The 21,693-nt window shown below is 53.3% G+C and overlaps 1 protein-coding gene across 1 annotated transcript in view; it reads left to right on the top strand.

Moving 5' to 3' along the window:
• The first annotated feature begins 646 nt into the window (after positions 1-646).
• irak1 (interleukin-1 receptor-associated kinase 1) overlaps positions 647-21,693 on the top strand; it is a 60,635-nt gene continuing 39,588 nt past the window's right edge. Inside the window, 1 exon segment of the mRNA XM_085978801.1 lies at positions 647-840. Coding sequence (XP_085834927.1) covers positions 687-840 — 154 coding nt within the window. The 5' untranslated portion in view covers positions 647-686.

Raw genomic sequence — 21,693 nt, forward strand, 5'->3', positions numbered from 1 at the left:
TTTTCAAATAGCTCTTTTTCTGTTATTATGGAGTCTAGCGGGTTTTGGTTATCTTTTATGGCCATTTCGAGCTTTTCCAGTTTTTTGCATATTTGGTATTGCTCTGGCCTTAGTGTGTTGCTGTCTCTCTCTCTCTCTGTCTCTCTCTCTCCACCCACATGTCTCCCACTCCAGCTCATTCTTTCGCAGCTCTTTAAAGATGTGGGCCGTCTCGCTCTCTCCTCGCCTTGCCTCGGTCTCTAATCGCCTCCTGCGCTCTCCAGCATTCCTGACTCACACTTGACATTGCCCAAGGACTCCCGCTCGATTCACCGCCTCTCCACTGGTACCAGTTTCCACCTTGGCGATGTTTTGCACCGTGTGCGTCGGTCCGCCACCTTTATTCCTCTCAGAATTATAAAATTTACACGTCCCGTCTAAAAGCGACGATGGATTCTGCTCCCAGCAGTGCTTCTGGTCGGGCATTTCGCATCCTTGAAAACATTCGGGATAGCAGCTAACGGTGATGCCCGTCGTATGGGTGAATCTCTCTCTGCTCCTGGACACAGACCCGGATCAGGGGACTGGGAGTTGGCCGTCTGGCCTCGCGCTGGCTGGGGAACTGTACATTATGCAGTTGAGATCCAAAAAAAAGGGGATTTACATTATTTTTTAATGATCTTTCAGCATCCTGCATTGTCAGCGACATGACCGAACTTCGCTTGCTGGAGAACAGAGGGGAGCCCGGTCGCACGCAGAACGTCATGTGGCACTGGATAAACCGCAATGGGACAGTGGGCCAGCTGCTGCATATCCTCACCAGCCTGAACCTCTGGCGAGCCCGGGACATCATACTGTCATGTGAGTTACATTCCTGCCCCGATAACGCCGTTATTCATCAATGCCCCTCGTGTTTACCGTGGCCATTCAGCAGGGTAAAGATTAACCGTTCAATCCCAGTATTTATTGAGGGTCGAGAGTCCTTGTTTATTCATGGTATGGGTCACTGTACACGGACCCTGTTTATTCAGGGTAAGGATCACTGTACACGGTCCCTGTTTATTCAGGGTATGGGTCACTGTACACGGACCCTGTTTATTCAGGGTAAGGGTCACTGTACACGGTCCCTGTTTATTCAGGGTAAGGGTCACTGTACACGGTCCCTGTTTATTCAGGGGTAAGGGTCACTGTACACGGTCACTGTTTATTCAGGGTGAGGGTCACTGTACACGGTCCCTGTTTATTCAGGGTAAGGGTCACTGTACACGGATCCTGTTTATTCAGGGTAAGGGTCACTGTACACGGTCCCTGTTTATTCAGGGTAAGGGTCACTGTACACGGTCCCTGTTTATTCAGGGTAAGGGTCACTGTAGAGGGTCCCTGTTTATTCATGGTATGGGTCACTGTACACGGTCCCTGTTTATTCAGGGTAAGGGTCACTGTACACGGTCCGTGTTTATTCAGGGTAAGGGTCACTGTACACGGTCTCTGTTTATTCAGGGTAAGGGTCACTGTACACGGTCCCTGTTTATTCAGGGTAAGGGTTACTGTGCACGGACCCTGTTTATTCAGGATAAGGGTCACTGTACACGGACCCTGTTTATTCAGGATAAGGATCACTGTACACGGTCCCTGTTTATTCAGGGTAAGGGTCACTGTACACGGTCCCTGTTTATTCAGGGTAAGGTTCACTGTACACGGTCCCTGTTTATTCAGGGTAAGGGTCACTACACGGTCCCTGTTTATTCAGGGTAAGGGTCACTGTACACGGTCCCTGTTTATTCAGGGTAAGGGTCACTGTACAGGGTCCCTGTTTATTCCGGGTAAGGGTCACTGTACACAGTCCCTGTGTATTCAGGGTAAGGGTCACTGTACAGAGTCCCTGTTTATTCAGGGTAAGGGTCACTGTACACGGTCGCTGTTTATTCAGGATAAGGATCACTGTACACGGTCCCTGTTTATTCAGGGTAAGGGTCACTGTACACGGTTCCTGTTTGTTCAGGGTAAGGGTCACTGTACACGGTCCCTGTTTATTCAGGGTAAGGGTCACTGTACACGGTCCCTGTTTATTCAGGGTAAGGGTCACTGTAGAGGGTCCCTGTTTATTCATGGTATGGGTCACTGTACACGGTCCCTGTTTATTCAGGGTAAGGGTCACTGTACACTGTCCCTGTGTATTCAGGGTAAGGGTCACTGTACACGGTCCCTGTTTATTCAGGGTAAGGTTCACTGTACACGGTCCCTGTTTATTCAGGGTAAGGGTCACTGTACACGGTCCCTGTTTATTCAGGGTAAGGGTCACTGTACACGGACCCTGTTTATTCAGGATAAGGGTCACTGTACACGGACCCTGTTTATTCAGGATAAGGATCACTACACGGTCCCTGTTTATTCAGGGTAAGGGTCACTGTACACGGTCCCTGTTTATTCAGGGTAAGGTTCACTGTACAGGGTCCCTGTTTATTCCGGGTAAGGGTCACTGTACACAGTCCCTGTGTATTCAGGGTAAGGGTCACTGTACAGAGTCCCTGTTTATTCAGGGTAAGGGTCACTGTACAGGGTCCCTGTATGTTCAGGGTATGGGTCACTGTACACGGTCCCTGTTTATTCAGGGTAAGGGTCACTGTACACGGTCCCTGTTTATTCAGGGTAAAGGTCACTGTACAGGGCCCCTGTTTATTCAGGGTAAGGGTCACTGTACACGGCCCCTGTTTATTCAGGGTAAAGGTCACTGTACAGGGCCCCTGTTTATTCAGGGTAAGGGTCACTGTACACAGTCCCTGTTTATTCAGGGTAAGGGTCACTGTACACGGACCCTGTTTATTCAGGGTAAGGGTCACTGTACACGGACCCTGTTTATTCAGGGTAAGGGTCACTACACGGTCACTGTGTATTCAGGGTAAGGGTCACTGTACACGGTCCTTGTTTATTCAGGGTAAGGGTCACTGTACACGGTCCCTGTTTATTCAGGGTATGGGTCACTGTACACGGTCCCTGTTTATTCAGGGTAAGGGTCACTGTACACGGTCACTGTGTATTCAGGGTATGGGTTACTGTACAGGGTCCCTGTTTATTCAGGGTAAGGGTCACTGTACATGGACCCTGTTTATTCAGGGTAAGGGTCACTGTACACGGTCCCTGTTTATTCAGGATAAGGATCACTGTACACAGTCACTGTGTATTCAGGGTATGGGTTACTGTACAGGGTCCCTGTTTATTCAGGGTAAGGGTCACTACACGGTCCCTGTTTATTCAGGGTAAGGGTCACTGTACACTGTCCCTGTTTATTCAGGGTAAGGGTCACTGTACACTGTCCCTGTTTATTCAGGGTAAGGGTCACTGTACAGGGTCCCTGTTTATTCAGGGTATGGGTTACTGTACAGGGTCTCTGTTTATTCAGGGTAAGGGTCCTGGCGTGGCTCTGGACGTCCAGGTACAGCTACGCCCCCAGTGTGCACCGTTTCCCTTTGTCTCCCTCACATTCGGAATCGTTCCTATTGCTCTTCACTGCACTCCCTCCAGGGCAAGAACGTCCCTTTCAATAGCACCGTGCCCAGAACTGTACGCAGTGGTCCCCGCACCAGTCGTCACAGCGCAGCAGGCGCAGCCCGATATCACTGTTCTTTACTCCCATTCTGTCCCCTTCCCCCAGTACGAGCAGAGTTTGTCTTTATTTATGGACATTGTAGTGCTGTGCTCGGGGTCCCAGCACTGTATTTGGGTGTGAGGAGCCAGCAGGAGTGGCAGGGGCTTGGGGTGGTAATTGCCAGCACCAGTGGCCTGTAGCTGTTGTGCCACCTGACTGTGTTTCACATGACTTGGAGGGCAAACAAAAGCGGAAGGTTGTGCCAAGTGGTGTGTGTGCATGTGTCGTTTGAAAAATATTATTGTCCACTGACAGGAAGGGAGTGTCTTCTTGAAGTATGTACTTTCTGGTTTACAGAGCTGTGACATCTGTGATGGTGATCTTATCTGACATGCCTCTCTGCGGGGGAAGAGAAGGCTTCTCGCTCTCGCTCTTGTTCGCTTTCTTTCGTTCTCTCGCTCTCGTTTTCTTGCTCTCATTCACTTGCTCTCGTTCTCTCTCTCGCTCGCTCTCGCACGCTCATGCTGTCTTTCGTTCACTTTCTTTCGTTCTCGTTCTCTCTCTCGCTCTCGTTTTCTTTTCACTTGCTCTCGTTCTCTCTCTTGCGCTCGTTTTCTTTTCACTTGCTCTCGTTCTCTCTCTTGCGCTCGTTTTCTTTTCACTTGCTCTCGTTCTCTCTCTTGCGCTCGTGCTGTCGCTCGCGCGCGCGCTCTCACTCACATGCTCTCGTTCTTGTTCCACTCTCTTGCTCTCATTCTCTCTCTCTCGTTCTCTCTATCCTGTTTGAATCATATGGACCTGGTGGTTTGGAATGGGATCTTCTTGGAGCTGTTGCCTTGTTGCAGCATCCTAAATCAGGAAACTTAAATTGTTCTCGCGGCGTGGGTAAGGCTGGCAAGGCGACCTTTAACTCTCAGCCTCCATTGTGCTGCGAAGGTGGTGGTAGGCCTGCTTGAAGTTTGCGCCGATGGTGTTCGATGGGGATTTGCAGGATACTGACCCCGTGATATTGAAGGAACAGCAACGTGTGTCCAAGTGTGTGATTTGGAGGGGAACTTGGAGCTGGCGGCGTTCCCACATCTTGACCTCGGAGGGCGGGGGTGGTGCTGTCGAAGTAACCTTGATGAGCTGCTGCGATGCATCCTGCAGACCTTGCGCACTGCGACCTCCGTGTCTCGGTGGTGGTGGTGGTTGGGCTTGGCAGTCTGGTTGCCGGGGTACCGATCGAGCGAACTGCACTGTCCTGGATTGGTGTCGAGTTTCTCAATTGTAGCTGCGGCAGCACCCATCCCGGCCAGCGGTGGGAGTTACAGCGCGTCCTGACCTGAGCCTTTTGGATGGTGCAGAGGCTTCGAGGGGTCATAGTAACATGAGAAATAGGAGCAGGAATAGGTCACTTGGCCCCTCGAGCCTGCTCCACCATTCAATAAGATCATGGCTGATCTTGGGCTCAAAGCCACTTCCCCGCCCGCTCCCCATAACCCTTCACTCCCTTATCTTGCAATAATCTGTCTATCTCCACCTTAAATGTATTTAATGACCCAGCCTCCACGGCTCTCTGGGGCAGAGAATTCCACAGATTTACGACCCTCTGAGAGAAGAAATTCCTCCTCATCTCAGTTCTAAAGGGGCGACCCTTTATTCTGAGACTGTGCCCCCGAGTTCTAGATTTCCCCACGAGGGGAAACATCCTCTCTGCGTCTACCTTCTCGAGCCCCCTCGGTATCTTTTATGTTTGTGGTAAACCACTTTTATCGTTCGCTATCGTTACACTATGGTTATCACTGTTTATATCGTTACACTATGGTTATCACTGTTTATATCGTTACACTATGGTTATCACTGTTTACACTGTTGTATCACTACACAAGGTCACCTCTTGTCACGCTGTTATACCTGGGCTGACCACAGCTGACTCCGCCTGCTTGCCCAGGTATAAAGGTGGTCGACTGGCTGGTATTCCTCCTTGTTGGACCCGCTCACCCACGAGGGTGGGCTCTGTTATTTAGCCAATAAAAACCCATAGTTACTATCTTAACTCGCCGCTTTTCATTGGATGAATTGATAGGTATATCAATTTTATTGGCTAAATTTTGAAATGAGTGGATCGGAGCAGCCAAACGGCCAGCTACAACAGCCACAGCAGCTGGCCTGGCTGCGAGCCCTCCGACCGCCGTACCTGGATCTAAACCCACAGGCAGCGAACTCAGCCCTCGACTTCAAACACTGGCTGAGCTGTTTCGAATCCTACCTGGGAGAATCCGGCGTGCCTCCGGGATCCAAACTAAGAGTTCTGACCGCCCAAGTGAGCCCTAAAGTATTTGCAATCATCCAGGACCTTGCTACATACGAGGACGCCCTCAACCTGCTGAAAGAGCAGTACCGGAGCCCGGTAAATTCTATGTATGCCAGACATCTCCTAAGATCCCGCTCGCAACAGCCAGGAGAGTCTGTAGATGAATTTTTACGGGCGCTACAAACACTCGGCAGGGACTGTGACTTTAAAGCTGTAACGGCTGCAGAAAATACTGAAGGGAATATCCGCGATGCCTTCGTGAAAGGCCTTCGGTCCGACTACTCACAGCAAAGACTGCTCGAATCAAAGGACCTCGACCTGAATACAACTGCAGCCCTCGCTCGCTCTCTGGAAGTGGCCCATCGGGACCTCGAGGCGTATTCCAGGTACTGTGCTGCGCGACCCTGGGACTCCGGCCCGACCCCGGCCGCAATACCCCTCGCACCGCCGCCTCTGGGACCTACCTCAGCGTCGGCGTCCCAGAACCGATCGGGACCGCCACCCCCGGTACCGGCTGCAACATCGGAGCCCCGCGATCCGGCCGCCGGCGGCTTCTTCTGTGGCCAGGCGAAACACCCGAGGACGCGCTGCCCTGCAAGAAACGCGACTTGCTCCGATTGCCACAAGAAAGGCCACTTCGCTAAGGCCTGCAGGGGGAGAGCCACAGACGCCAGCAGTGCCTCATGCGAGTTGTGGGGGCGGCCATCTTTCATCAAGGCCACAAATGCCAGTATCCCCTCGCGTGAGTCGTGGGGGCGGCCATCTTTGATCAAGGCCACAGACACCAGCAGTGCCTCATGTGAGTTGTGGGGGCGGCCATCTTCTCCGCCATTTTATTCAACCTCGTGGACGCCGCCATTTTGTCCACCACACTCGACCGCCACCTTGTCTCCAGACCCGACCACTGCCTCACCCGCAGACTACAGCAGCTCGCTCAGCCATACACTAGCCTCCGTCACACTGGACCAAGCTCGCCCGCATCACCTGTCCAAGTCCATGATGGACATCAAAGTAAACTGCCACGCCACGACCTGCCTGTTCGACAGCGGAAGCACGGAGAGTTTCATCCATCCAGACACGGTGAGCCACTACTCCCTCACTGTCCGGCCAACGCGCAACCGGATCTCGATGGCGCCGAGGTCCCATTCTACAGACATCAGCGGCTACTGTGTTGTGACCCTGTCGGTTAGGGGCACGGAGTATAAAAATTTTAAACTCCTCGTCCTGCCCCAGCTCTGCGCTGCCATCCTACTAGGGCTGGACTTCCAATCCCACCTTCAAAGTGTCACTTTGGCATATGGTGGACCCCTCCCCCCACTCACAGTCGACAACCAGCAGCCTTTAAACCGCCCACCGCACACCACCTGCGGCCTATCCACCCTCAAGGTCCCGCCCCCTCCCTGTTCGCTAACCTCACCCGCGACTGTAAACCCGTCGCCACCAAGAGCAGGCGGTACAGCGCCGGGGACAGAGCTTTTATTAGCTCTGAGGTGCAGCGTCTCCTGAAGGAGGGCATCATCGAGAGGAGCAACAGCCCCTGGCGTGCCCAGGTCGTAGTCGTTAAGACCGGCAATAAAAACCGCCTGGTCATCGACTACAGCCAAACCATAAACCGGTACACCCAGCTGGACGCATACCCCCTTCCCTGCATATCTGATATGGTCAATCAGATTGCACAGTACTGAGTATTCTCTACCATCGACCTTAAGTCGGCCTACCACCAACTCCCTATCCGCCCTGAGGACCGCCAGTATACCGCCTTCGAGGCGAATGGCCGCCTCTACCACTTCCTTAGGGTTCCCTTTGGCGTCACCAACGGGGTTTCGGTCTTCCAAAGGGAGATGGACCGGATGGTTGACCAGAACGGGCTGCAGGCCACGTTCCCTTATCTAGATAACGTCACCATCTGCAGCCGCGACCGGCAGGACCACGATGTTCATCTGGAGAAATTCCTCCGTACGGCCGAACGGCTGAAACTCACTTACAATAAGGAGAAATGTGTGTTTAACATCTCGCGTCTCGCCATCCTCGGCTGCGTAGTAGAGAACGGGGTCATCGGCCCCGACCCTGAAAGAATGCGCCCCCTCATGGAGCTACCCCTCCCCCACTGTCCAAAGGCGCTGAAGAGAACCCTGGGGCTCTTCGCCTACTATGCCCAATGGGTGCTGAATTATGCGGACAAAGCCAGACCCCTCATGAAGTCCACCTCCTTCCCCCTGACGGCAGAAGCGTGCGCAGCCTTCTCCCTCATAAAGGGAGACATTGCTAAGGCCACAATGCACGCGGTGGATGAGTCTATCCCTTTCCAAGTGGAGAGCGATGCATCCGACTTCGCCCTAGCTGCAACCCTTAACCAGGCGGGGAGACCTGTGGCCTTCTTCTCAAGGACCCTCCAGGGCCCTGAGATCCGACACTCTTCGGACGAGAAGGAGGCCCAGGCGATCGTGGAGGCAGTACGACGCTGGAGGCATTACCTGGCAGGCAAACGATTTACCCTCCTCACCGACCAGCGTTCAGTCGCTTTTATGTTTAATAACAAGCTGAGGGGCAAAATCAAGAACGACAAGATCTTGAGGTGGAGAATCGAGCTCTCCACCTATGATTATGATATCTTGTACCGACCTGGTAAACTGAACGAACCCCCAGATGCTCTATCACGAAGTACATGCGCCAACGCGCAAATTGATAGACTGCAGACCCTCCACAACGACCTCTGCCACCCCGGGGTCACCAGACTTTACCACTTCATTAAGGCCCGCAACCTGCCCTACTCCATCGAGGAGGTCAGGACCATGACCAGGAACTGCCAAACCTGTGCCGAATGCAAACCGCATTTCTTTAGGCCGGACAGAGCAAGCCTGATCAAGGCCACCCGCCCCTTCGAGCGCTTGAGCATCGATTTTAAGGGGCCCCTCCCGTCCTCTGACCGTAATGTGTACTTCCTCAACATCATTGATGAGTACTCCCGTTTCCCCTTTGCCTTCCCCTGCCCAGACATGACCAGTACCACGGTCATCAAATGCCTGAACGACCTCTTCGCCTTGTTCGGATTCCCGAACTATATACATAGCGACCGGGGCTCATCCTTCATGAGCGAGGAACTTCGCCAGTTCCTACTAGCGAGAGGCATTGCTGCAAGCAGGACCACCAGCTACAACCCCCGAGGGAACGGCCGGGTGGAAAGAGAGAACGCGACTGTCTGGAAGGCCGTTCTCTTAGCCTTAAAGTCTAAGGGCCTGCCAACCTCTCGCTGGCAGGAAGTCCTCCCGGCAGCGATGCATTCCATCCGGTCACTGCTTTGCACGGCCATTAACGCCACCCCCCATGAACGAATGTTTGTTTTCCCCAGGAAGTCGACTACGGGAACCTCGCTACCAACATGGCTGACTTCTCCGGGGCCCGTCTTGCTGCGAAAGCACGTGAGGGCCCATAAAACGGACCCCCTGGTCGAGAGGGTGGACCTCCTGCACGCCAACCCCCAGTACGCCTATGTGGCATACCCAGACGGGCGGGAGGACACGGTCTCCTTAGAGACCTTGCACCCTCGGGCACCCCTGAGACACCACCGTTACCCACCCCCCCAAATCCACCCCAGGTAGATGGCATGCCGGAACCCCACGAGCCTTCGCCGACCACGCAGACACCAGCATTAACATCGGATACTGCATCACCGCCGCCGCTGCTGCGCCGATCAGAGAGACTTACGAGGCCTCCGGACAGACTGACATACCCGAACTGGTAGCACACTTCACCCCGCCGGACTCAAATCTAAACAAGGGGTGAATGTGGTAAACCACTTTTATCGTTCACTATCGTTACACTATGGTTATCACTGTTTATATCATTACACTATGGTTATCACTGTTTGCACTGTTGTATCACTACACAAGGTCACCTCTTGTCACGCTGTTATACCTGGGCTGACCACAGCTGACTCCGCCCATGACTCCGCCTGCTTGCCCAGGTATAAAGGTGGTCGACTGGCTGGTATTCCTCCTTGTTGGACCCGATCACCCACGAGGGTGGGCTCTGTTATTTAGCCAATAAAAACCTATAGTTACTATCTTAACTCGCCGCTTTTCATTGGATGAATTGATAGGTATATCAATGTTTCAATAAGATCCTCTCTCATTCTTCTAAACTCCAATGAGTATAGGCCCAACCTGCTCAACCTTTCCTCATAAGTCAAACCCCCTCATCTCTGGAATTAACCTCGTGAATCGTCTCTGAACTGCCTCCAATGCAAGTATATCCTTCCTTAAATAAGGAGACCAAAACTGTACGCAGTACTCAAGGTGCGGTCTCACCAACGCCCTGTACAGTTGTAGCAAGACTTCCCTACTTTTATACTCCAACCCCCTCGAAATAAAGGCCAACATTCTATTTGCCTTTTTGATGACTTGCTGCACCTGCATGCTAACTTTTTGTGTTTCGTGCACAAGGACCCCCAGGTCCCTCCGAACTGTAGCATTTTGTAATCTCGCTCCATTTAAATAATAATTTGTTTTTTTATTTTTCCTGCCAATGTGGATAACCTCGCACGTCCCCACATTATACTCCATCTGCCAAATGTTTGTCCACTCAGTTAGTCTGTCTATATCCCTTTGCAGGTTCTTTGAGTCCTCTGCGCAACTTGCTTTCCCACCCAGGGGTGGTCAGGAGGTGAGCCACAGCCTCTGTCCTACATAGAAGATAGGAGCAGGAGTCGGCCATTCGGCCCCTCGAGCCTGCTCCGCCATTCAATGAGATCATGGCTGATCATCCAAATTCAGTACCCTGTCCCTGCCTTCTCCCCATATCCCTTGATCTCTTTAGCCTTAAGAAATATATCTGACTCCTTCTTGAATATATTTAATGAATTGGCCTCAACTGCCTTCTGTGGTAGAGAATTCCACAGGTTCACCACTCTCTGGGTGAAGAAATTCCTCCTCATCTCTGTCCTAAATGGCCAATCCCCTATCCTTAGACTGTGACCCCTGGTTCTGGACTCCCCCGCCATCAGGAACATCCTTCCTGCATCTAGTCTGTCTAGTCCTGTTAGAATTTTATAAGTTTCAATGAGATCCCCTCTCATTCTTCTAAACTCCAGTGAGTATAAGCCCAATCGACCCAATCTCTCCTCATACGTCATTCCTGCCATCCCAGGTATCAGTCTGGTGAATCTTCGCTGCACTCCCTCCATGGCAAGAACATCCTTCCTCAGATAAGGCGACCAAAACTGCACACAATACTCCAGGTGTGGTCTCACCAAGGCCCTGTACAACTGCAGCAAGACATCCTTGTTCCTGTACTCAAATCCTCTCGCTACGAAGGCCAACATACCATTTGCCTTCTTAACCGCCTGCTGCACCTGCATGCCAGTCCAGTGCAGCTTCTGCTCGATGTTTAGAATCCCCAGCTTGAGATCCCAAGAGCTTGGCTTTAAATATTTCTTTGTCGCCGTCAATTTGCAGCTCAGCAGCCCGTGAAGTATAGTAAATGGGCTTGGGAGCTGCTGTTGAAGATTGTGCAGCTTAAGTTCATCACCTTGACGTCTGGCGTCGGTTCTCTGCACCCTCTCCGGCGCTTGCACATCTTTCAACAACCATTGAGTCATAGCGAGAGTGAGAAGAGAGATTGGGAAATGTTGGTGTTCAGAGGGACCTGGGTGTCCTTGTACACGAATCACTGAAAGTTAACATGCAGGTACAGCAAGCAATTGGGAAAGCAAATGGTATGTTGGCCTTTATTACAAGAGGATTTGAGTATAAGAGTAAAGACGTCTTACTGCAATTATATAGGGCCCTGGTGTCTCACCCTGGATAAACAGGGACTGTGTACTGTGATCCTTAGCCTGAATAAACAGGGTCTTTCCTAAATTGGCCTTTCGGCAGTTTGACCCTGCGCCCTTTGCCCCGCTGTCCAGGGTTAACTCCAGGTTGTGTTCCAGATCTGCCTTGTTTTATACTCTCTTCCCTGTCGCCATCCCAAATTCTGCTGCCCGTATGCCGGCCCGTGCCAAGTCCCCCTGAGCCATCACCTCGCTGCCCTACGTGAACTCCCTGTGCTTCCGCTAACTTCTTTACCCGGAGAGTGGTGAGAATGTGGAAAACGCTATTGCAGAGAGTGGTTGAGGCGAAGAGAATCGATGCATTTAGCAAGTCAGCCGTGGTTCAGTGGATAACACTCTCTCCTCCTGAGTCAGAAGGTTGTGGGTTTAAGTCCCCACTCTAGAGACTTGAGCGCAAACTCTAGACTGACACTCCAGGGCAGGACTGAGGGAGCGCCGCACTGTCGGAGGGGCAGTACTGAGGGAGCGCCGCACTGTCGGAGGGGCGGTACTGAGGGAGCGCCGCACTGTCGGAGGGGCGGTACTGAGGGAGTGCCGCACTGTCGGAGGGGTGGAACTGAGGGAGCGCCGCACTGTCGGAGGGGCAGTACTGAGGGAGCGCCGCACTGTCGGAGGGGCGGTACTGAGGGAGCGCCGCACTGTCGGAGGGGCGGTACTGAGGGAGCGCCGCACTGTCGGAGGGGCGGTACTGAGGGAGCGCCGCACTGTCGGAGGGGCGGTACTGAGTGAGGGTTGCACTGTCGGAGGGGCGGTACTGAGGGAGCGCCGCACTGTCGGAGGGGCGGTACTGAGGGAGCGCCGCACTGTCGGAGGGGCGGTACTGAGGGAGCGCCGCACTGTCGGAGGGGCAGTACTGAGGGAGCGCCGCACTGTCGGAGGGGCAGTACTGAGTGAGGGTTGCACTGTCTGAGGTGCCGTCTTTCGAATGAGACGTTAAACTGACCTCATCTGCTCTCTCAGGTGGACGTAAAAGTTCAAGAACCGGGGGAGTTCTCCCCGGTGTCCTGAGGCCAATATTTATCCCTGAAACAACATCAGTAAAACAGATGATCCGGTCATTATCACATTGCTGTTTGTGGGAGCTTGCTGTGCGCAAATTGGCTGCCGCGTTTCCTACATTACAACAGTGACCACACTTCAAAAAAAGTACTTCGTTGGCAGTGAAGCGCTTTGGGACGTCCTGAGGTGGAGAAATGCGAGTCTATTTTCAGGGGAAGCTGGATAAACACACGAGGGAGAAAGGAGTAGAAGGAGATGGTGATGGGGTGAGATGAAGAGGGGCGGGAGGAGGCTGGTGTGGAGCAGAAACACCACCACGGACCAGATGGGCTGAATGGCCTATTTCTGTGCAGTAAATTCTAAGTATAACTGGGGCAAATTTGCATAACTGGGGCCAGGGTAACATTCCGCACCGCGCCTGTTATAAATGGTTCTGAACTATAAATAGCTTACGAGCTGTGGGCAGGCTTGAAACCGAATGCTTCCATGGTGAAGTACAGGAGCGCGCTGCGAAATATTCTTGTCATGGAGTGAGAGTAACGTGCGTCCCAGCCACGACTAAAACAAAACGACAATTTGCTTGTTCAAAACTGGGAAGGCAAGCAGCCATGGAATCAGCCTGAAAGACAGAGAGAGAAACTAAAGCAATGGCATTGCCCACAGGAAATGGTTAGCAGCATGGAGGTCTTGCCAGCACAGCTGTTCCGAACACTGGATTCCTGTCTCTGTGAGGCACTCCACAAGAAAGACAGACTCCCATTTCTCCAGCGCCTTTCACCACCTCAGGACGTCCCAAAGCGCTTCACAGTCAATGAAAGACGTTTTTTGCGAAGTGTGGTCACTGTTGTAATGTAGGAAACGCGGCAGCCAATTTGCACACAGCAAGCTCCCACAAACAGCAATGTGATAATGACCAGATCATCTGTTTTAGTGATGTTGATTGAGGGATAAATATCGGCCCCAGAACACCGGGGCGAACTCCCCCCACCCCCCCCCCTGCTCTTCTTCCAAATAGTGGCCGTGGGATCTTTTATGTTCACCTGAGAGGGCAGACAGGGGCCTCTGTTTCATGTCAGTGGGTAGCACCCGGTGTCCTGCAGTACTGAGGGAGCGCCGCACTGTCGGAGGGGCGGTACTGAGGGAGCGCCGCACTGTCGGAGGGGCGGTACTGAGGGAGCGCCGCACTGTCGGAGGGGCGGTACTGAGGGAGCGCCGCACTGTCGGAGGGGCGGTACTGAGGGAGCGCCGCACTGTCGGAGGGGCGGTACTGAGGGAGCGCCGCACTGTCGGAGGGGCGGTACTGAGGGAGCGCCGCACTGTCGGAGGGGCGGTACTGAGGGAGCGCCGCACTGTCGGAGGGGCGGTACTGAGGGAGCGCCGCACTGTCGGAGGGGCGGTACTGAGGGAGCGCCGCACTGTCGGAGGGACGGTACTGAGGGAGCGCCGCACTGTCGGAGGGGCGGTACTGAGGGAGCGTCGCACTGTCGGGGGGGCGGTACTGAGGGAGCGTCGCACTTTTGGAGGGGCAGTACTGAGGGAGCGCCGCAATGTCGGAGCGGCGGTACTGAGGGAGCGCCGCACTGTCGGAGGGACGGTACTGAGGGAGCGCCGCACTGTCGGAGGGGCGGTACTGAGGGAGCGTCGCACTGTCGGGGGGGGCGGTACTGAGGGAGCGTCGCACTTTTGGAGGGGCAGTACTGAGGGAGCGCCGCACTGTCGGAGCGGCAGTACTGAGGGAGCGCCGCACTGTCGGAGGGACGGTACTGAGGGAGCGCCGCACTGTCGGAGGGGCGGTACTGAGGGAGCGTCGCACTGTCGGGGGGGCGGTACTGAGGGAGCGTCGCACTTTTGGAGGGGCAGTACTGAGGGAGCGCCGCACTGTCGGAGGGGTCATAGAGTTACACAGCACAGAAACAGGCCCTTCAGCCCATCGTGTCCGCGCCGGCCATCAAGCCCTGTCTATTCTAATCCCATTTCCCAGCGCTTGGTCCGTAGCCTTGTATGCTATGGCGTTTCAAGTGCTCATCTAAATGCTTCTTGAATGTTGTGAGGGTTCCTGCCTCTACCACCCTTTCAGGCAGTGAGTTCCAGATTCCAACCACCCTCTGGGTGAAAAAGTTTTTCCTCAAATCCCCTCTAAACCTCCTGCCCCTTACCTTGAAACTATGCCCCCTGGCTATTGACCCCTCTACTAAGGGGGAAAGTTCCTTTCTATCTACCCTATCTATGCCCCACATAATTTTGTACACCTCAATCAGGCCCCCCCTCAGCCTCCTCTGCTCTAAGGAAAACAACCCCAGCCTGTCCAGTCTCTCTTCATAGCTGAAGCGCTCCAGCCCAGGTAACATCCTGATGAATCTCCTCTGCACCCTCTCCAATGCAATCACATCCCTCCTATAGTGTGGCGACCAGAACTGCACACAGTATTCCAGCTGTGGCCTAACTAGCGTTTTGTACAGCTCCATCATAACCTCCCTGCTCTTGTATTCTATTAGTATATAATGTGCAGGTGTGGCTAATTGCTGGCTCGATTCTTGCGCTTCTGTGTAACGATATTCTTTGTAAATAAACTCGACTTTAGTTTTAGCCTGAACCTGATGGTCGGAGCGAGGCGTTTTGCACGTTTTGGAGTGGGCAGTGTGCATAGGCTCCTGTGCAAGCCACCGAGGGAAAAGGCTAGCTGCTGGTTCTGCGACGTTCTATCCAATTCATGTTGCACACAAGACTCGTGCTTCAGTTTACCGGAGAGCGGGGTGGGTTGTGGAAACTCTCTTTTTTGACTGTACACCAGCTGAAAAGTTGTCCGAGAGCCTGTCGGCTGGTTGCACTTTGCTGTGGGTCAGAAGGCTGAGAAAGAAAGAATGACTCGTGTTTCTCCAGCATCTTTCACCACCTCAGGACATCGCAAAGCGCTTCACACTCAAATAAGTACCTTTTGAAGTGTAGTCACTGTTGTAATGTAGGAAACGCGGCAGCCAATTTGGGCACAGCAAGCTCCCACAAACAGCAATGTGATAATGACCAGATCATCTGTTTTTAGTGATATTGCTTGAGGGATAAATATTGACCAGGACACCGGAGAGAACTCCCCCCTGCTCTTCTTTGAAATAGAGACCATGGATTTTTTATGTCCACCTGAGAGGGCAGATGGGGGCTTCGGTTTAACTTCTCATCCGAAAGACAACCCCTCCGATAGTGCGGCGCTTCCTCAGTACCGCCCCTCCGACAGTGCGGCGCTCCCTCAGTACCGCCCCTCCGACAGTGCGGCGCTCCCTCAGTACCGCCCCTCCGACAGTGCGGCGCTCCCTCAGTACCGCCCCTCCGACAGTGCGGCGCGCCCTCAGCGCTGCACTGGGAGTGTCAGCCTGGAGTTTTTCTGCTCGAGTCTCTGGAGTGGGACTTGAACCCACGACCTTCTGGCCCGGAGGCGAGAGAGAGTGCTGCCCACCGAGCCGTTGCCAACACTGGCCTTCTTTGAGGTAGCGGAACATGAGCAGCAAGGTTTTAAGAACATCACCCCCAAGCTTCTTTTCAAATCGCTCGCCATCCCGACATATATCGCCGTTCCTTCGACGTCACCGGCTTAACATGCGGTGGAATCCCCCGACCCGAGGCCATTGAGGGAGCGCGGTCGCCACAAAGACCGCAGCAGTTGGCGGAGGAGGCCCACTGTCACCGACTCCGGGGCCGGCAGTGCCTGTGAAGGCCAAAGTGCTGGCAGTATCGGGGTCATTGCTCTCCGTTTTCTCGCCTCGCTGTTTCCAGGTCAGTAACGGGGGGGACGAGATACAGCAGTGACCACAACCCTCGCCCTCATGTTCACTGTGTGGGTGGGGAATAAATGTGGCCTCGCCAGCGACGCCCTCTTCCTGTGAACTCGGTGTGTACTCCTCGCACACATGCTGCTCATTCCCCGTCGCTGCTGTTGTGCTAAGCTTATTCTGTCCACATTTGCATTTTGGACTCCCCGTGGCATCATTGCAAAGGCATCTGTTTCCATCAACATTGCCAGAATTTTAAATTGGGGTTTCTTGCCTCAGCTCGGTTTCAGCACAGAACTGGCTGTGAATCGGCCCCAGCTGATGGGCAGCTTAATAAGCGCTTTTTTTAAAAAAGAAGCATTGGTAGATCAGAAAGGTGTGCCAACAGAGAGGTGGATTGTTGATCACAGAGACAATTCTAATGATTCCAGTATCAGCCGTGACTCAGTGGGTCACGCTCTCGCCTCTGAGTCAGAGGTCGTGGGTTCAAGTCTTCAATCCAGAGACTTGAGCACAAAATCTAGGCTGACACTCCCAGTGCAGTACTGAGGGAGCGCCGCACTGTCGGAGGGGAGGTACCGAGGGAGCGCCGCACTGTCGGAGGGGCGGTACTGAGGGAGCACCGCACTGTCGGAGGGGCGGTACTGAGGGAGCGCCGCACTGTCGGAGGGGCGGTACTGAGGGAGCGCCGCACTGTCGGAGGGGCGGTACTGAGGTAGCGCCGCACTGTCGGAGGGGCAGTACTGAGGGAGCGCCGCACTGTCGGAGGGGTAGTACTGCGGGAGTGCCGCACTGTTGGAGGGACAGTACTGAGAGCACCGCACTGTCGGAGGGACAGTACTGAGGGAGTGCCGCACCGTCGGAGAGGCAGTACTGAGGGAGCGCCGCACTGTCGGACGGGCGGTACTGAGGGAGCGCCGTCCTGAGGGAGCGCCGCACTGTTGGTACTGAGGGAGCGCCGCACTGTCGGACGGGCGGTACTGAGGGAGCGCCGCACTGTCGGAGGGTCAGTACTGAGGGAGTGCCGCACTGTCGGAGGGGCAGTACTGAGGGAGCGCCGCACTGTCGGAGGGGCGGTACTGAGGGAGCGCCGCACTGTCGGGGGCCGGTACTGAGGGAGCGCCGCACTGTCGGAGGGGCAGTACTGAGGGAGCGTCGCACTGTCGGAGGGGCGGTACTGAGGGAGCGCCGCACTGTCGGAGGGGCAATACTGAGGGAGCGCCGCACTGTCGCTGGGGCAGTACCGAGGGAGCGCTGCACTGTCGCTGGGGCAGTACCGAGGGAGTGCCGCACTGTCGGAGGGGCGGTACTGAGGGAGCGCCGCACTGTCGCTGAGGCAGTACCGAGGGAGCGCCGCACTGTCGGATGGGCGGTACTGAGGGGGCGCCGCACTGTCGGAGGGGCAGCACTGAGGGAGTGCTGCACTGTCGGAGGGGCAATACTGAGGGAGTGCCGCACTGTCGGAGGGGCGGTACTGAGGGAGCGCCGCACTGTCGGAGGGGCGGTACTGAGGGAGCGCCGCACTGTCGGAGGGGCGGTACTGAGGGAGCGCTGCACTGTCGCTGGGGCAGTACTGAGGGAGTGCCGCACTGTCGGAGGGGCGGTACTGAGGGAGCGCCGCACTGTCGGAGGGGCGGTACTGAGGGAGCGCCGCACTGTCGCTGAGGCAGTACCGAGGGAGCGCCGCACTGTCGGAGGGGCGGTACTGAGGGGGCGCCGCACTGTCGGAGGGGCAGCACTGAGGGAGTGCTGCACTGTCGGAGGGGCAATACTGAGGGAGTGCTGCACTGTCGGAGGGGCAGTACTGAGGGAGCGCTGCACTGTCGGAGGTGACGTCTTTCAAAGAACCTAAGAAATAGGAGCAGGAGTCGGCCATTCGGACCTTCGAGCCTGCTCCGCCATTCAGTGAGATCATGGCTGATCTTCTGCCTCAACTCCATTGCACCTATCGCCATACCTCTTGATGCCCTTACTAGTCAGAAACCTGTCGACTTCTGTTTTGAATATACCCAATGACTGAGCCTCCACAGCCCTTTGGGGCAGAGAATTCCAAAGATTCACCGCCCTCTGTGAAGAAATTTCTCCTCATCGCAGTCCTGAATGGCCTACCCTTTTATCCTGAGGCTGTGGCCCCTGGTTCTAGACTCCCCAGCCAAGGGAAACATTCTCCCAGCATCCACCCTATCAAGCCCTGTAATAGTTTTGTATGCTTCAATGAGATCTCCTCTCACTCTTCTGAATTCAAGAGCATACAGGTCTAGTTTACTCAATCTCTTTTCATACAACAGTCCCGCCATCCCAGGAATCAATCTCGTGAACCTTCGTTGCACTCCCTCTATAGCAAGTATATCCTTCCTTAGGTAAGGCGACCAAAATTGTACACAGTACTCCAGGCGTGGTCTCACCAAGGCCCTGTATAATTGGAGTAAGACTCCTTTACTCCTGTACTCAAATCCTCTTGTAATGAAGGCCAGCAGACCATTTGCCTTCCTAATGGCTTGCTGTACCTGCACATTCACTTTCAGTGACTCATGTACAGGGACACCCAGGTCCCTTTGAGCATCTGCATTCCCCAATCTTTCACCATTTAGGAAATACTCTGCCTTTCTGTTTTTTCTACCAAAGTGGATAACTTCACATTTATCCACATTATATTCCATCTGCCATGTTCTCGCCCACTCAGAGCCAGTTGAGATCCCCTTGAAGCCTCTTCACATCCTCTTCACAACTGACACTGCCACCTAGCTTTGTATCATCAGCAAATTTGGAAATGTTACATTTAGTCCCCTCGTCCAAATCATTGATATAGATTGTGAATAGCTGGGGCCCAAGCACCGATCCTTGCGGTACCCCACTAGTCACAGCCTGCCATCCTGAAAAAGACCCGTTTATCCCTACTCTTTGTTTTCTGTCTGTTAACCAATTCTCAATCCATGCTAGTATATTACCCCCAATTCCATGTGCCCTAATTTTGTTCACCAACCTCTTGTGTGGGACCTTATCGAAGGCCTTCTGAAAATCCAGATACACCACATCTACCGGTTCCCCTTTGTCTACTCCACTAGTTACATCCTCAAAGAACTCCAATAGGTTTGTTAAACAGGATTTCCCTTTCATAAATCCATGTAGACTCTGCCCAACCTTACTATTAGTTTCTAAGTGCCCAGTTATTGCATCCTTTATAATAGATTCCAGCATTTTCCCAACTACTGATGTGAGGCTAACAGGTCTGTAGTTCCCCGTTTTCTCTCTCCCTCCTTTCTTAAATAGCGGGGTTACATTTGCTATCCTCCAATCTGCAGGAACCGTTCCAGAATCTATAGAATTTTGGAAGATGACAACCAATGCGTCCACTATCCCAATGGCCACCTCTTTCAAAACCCTAGGATGTAGGTCATCCGGTCCTTGGGTTTTATCGACTTTTAGTCCCATTAATTTTGCTAGTACTGTTTTTTTACTAATAATTTCTTTACGTTCCTCATTCTCGTCACACCCTTGGTTTTCTCGTATTTCTGGGAGGTTTTTTTGTGTCTTCCTCCGTGAAGACAGCAACAAAGTATTTATTTAATTTCTCTGCCATTTCCTCATTCCCCATTATAAATTCTCCCGTCTCTGACTGTAAAGGACCTACATTTACCTTCACCAGTCTTTTCCCTTTCACATACCTATAGAAGCTTTTACAATCCGTTTTTATAGTTTTTGCTAGCTTGTGCTCATATTCCATTTTCCCTTTCTTTATCAATTTCTTGGTCCCGCTTTGCTGATTTCTAAAAAGATCCCAATCCTCAGGCTGACCGCTTTTTCTGGCAACTTTATAAGCTTCCTCCTTTGACTTAATACTGGCTTTAATTTCTTTCCTTTCGGACGAGGCCCCGTCTGCACTCTCGGGTGGACGTAAAAGATCCCACGGCCACGATTTCGATGAGGAGCAGAGGGAAGTTCTAGCCAATGTTTATCCCTCAATCAACATCAGAAAAACAGACGATCTGCTCATTGTCTCATTGCTGTTTGTGGGAGCTTGCTGTGCACTAATTGGCTGCTGCATTTCCTACATTACAACAGTGACCACACTTCAACAAAAAAAAAGTCCTTCATTGGCTGTGAAGCGCTTTGGGACGTCCTGAGGTTGGTGAAAGGCGCTGGAGAGACCGTGGAGAGCATCACGGCGGAGCACAGTCCTGTCCTCACCCGACATGCTCACACTTCCAGCAGGGGGTTGACGGGGAACCAGAAAGAGGAACTCCTTCAGACTTCCTCTTTGTTCACCCAGTTATTGTGTCTCTACCGGTCAAGCCGGGGCTTTCGCTCCGGATCACAGTCCAGCAGCCCCCTGCTAGGAAAATGTACGTGGTACCGGAGGAAGCGCAGACCAGTTGTAGCTTTTCTGCTGTCACCCCCCCCCCCCCCGCCCCCCGGGAGACGGGATCGGCCTCGGCTGCGATGCTCCCGCAGTCGACTAGCCTTTCTACATTCAGCGGCCAGGCTCGCGAAGCAGCAGCTTGGGTGTCGGAGGCTTGGCGACAGTGTGGGGCGAACCTGTCTGCTGGGTTCCCCCCCTTGGGGCCTTGGCAGCGTGAGGAAGTTAATAGCAGATTAGCAGATACGCTGGGTTAAACTTAGATCATGACTGAAGCAACGACTGAGGATCGCTCATCTTAACTTCCCTTTAGCTCTGCAGCAGTGCCGGAAATCATTAACTCAAGCTGGTTGGCGATTGTGTCATTTTCAACTCTGCGTGTGTGTGTGTGTACACATAACCGGGAATAGCAGTTAATTCATAGATACATAGAAGATAGGAGCAGGAGTCGGCCAGTCGGCCCCTCGAGCCTGCTCCGCCATTCAATGAGATCATGGCTGATCATCCAAACTCAGTACGATAGCAAAATACTGCAGATGTTGGAAATCCGAAATAACAACAGAAAATGCTGGAAAAACTCAGCAGGTCAGGCAACATCTGTGGAGAGAAATTTGAGTTGACGTTTCGGGTCGAACCCTTCTTCAAAACTGGAGAGAAAAGGAACTAGATCGAAGGCAGGGCTGCGATCGGACAAAAGAATAAAAGAACCAAAAGAAGTAAAAGAGATTAGAAGCTAGACGAGATGGTAATAGGCTGTGATTAGGTGTAAAGTGTGCTGGCAGGGCAAAAGATAGCTGCCAGGTGTGAGAGAGAAACAAAAGGAAAGGGGGGGGGGAAGGAAAGGAGTGGAAAAATATAAGTAAAAATGAAATAGGGGCCGAGGTT

The sequence above is a fragment of the Somniosus microcephalus genome, unplaced genomic scaffold (assembly GCF_052327205.1).
Source record: "Somniosus microcephalus isolate GS21.2 unplaced genomic scaffold, FLI_Smic_1.0 unresolved_chr7, whole genome shotgun sequence".
NCBI lineage: Eukaryota > Metazoa > Chordata > Chondrichthyes > Squaliformes > Somniosidae > Somniosus > Somniosus microcephalus.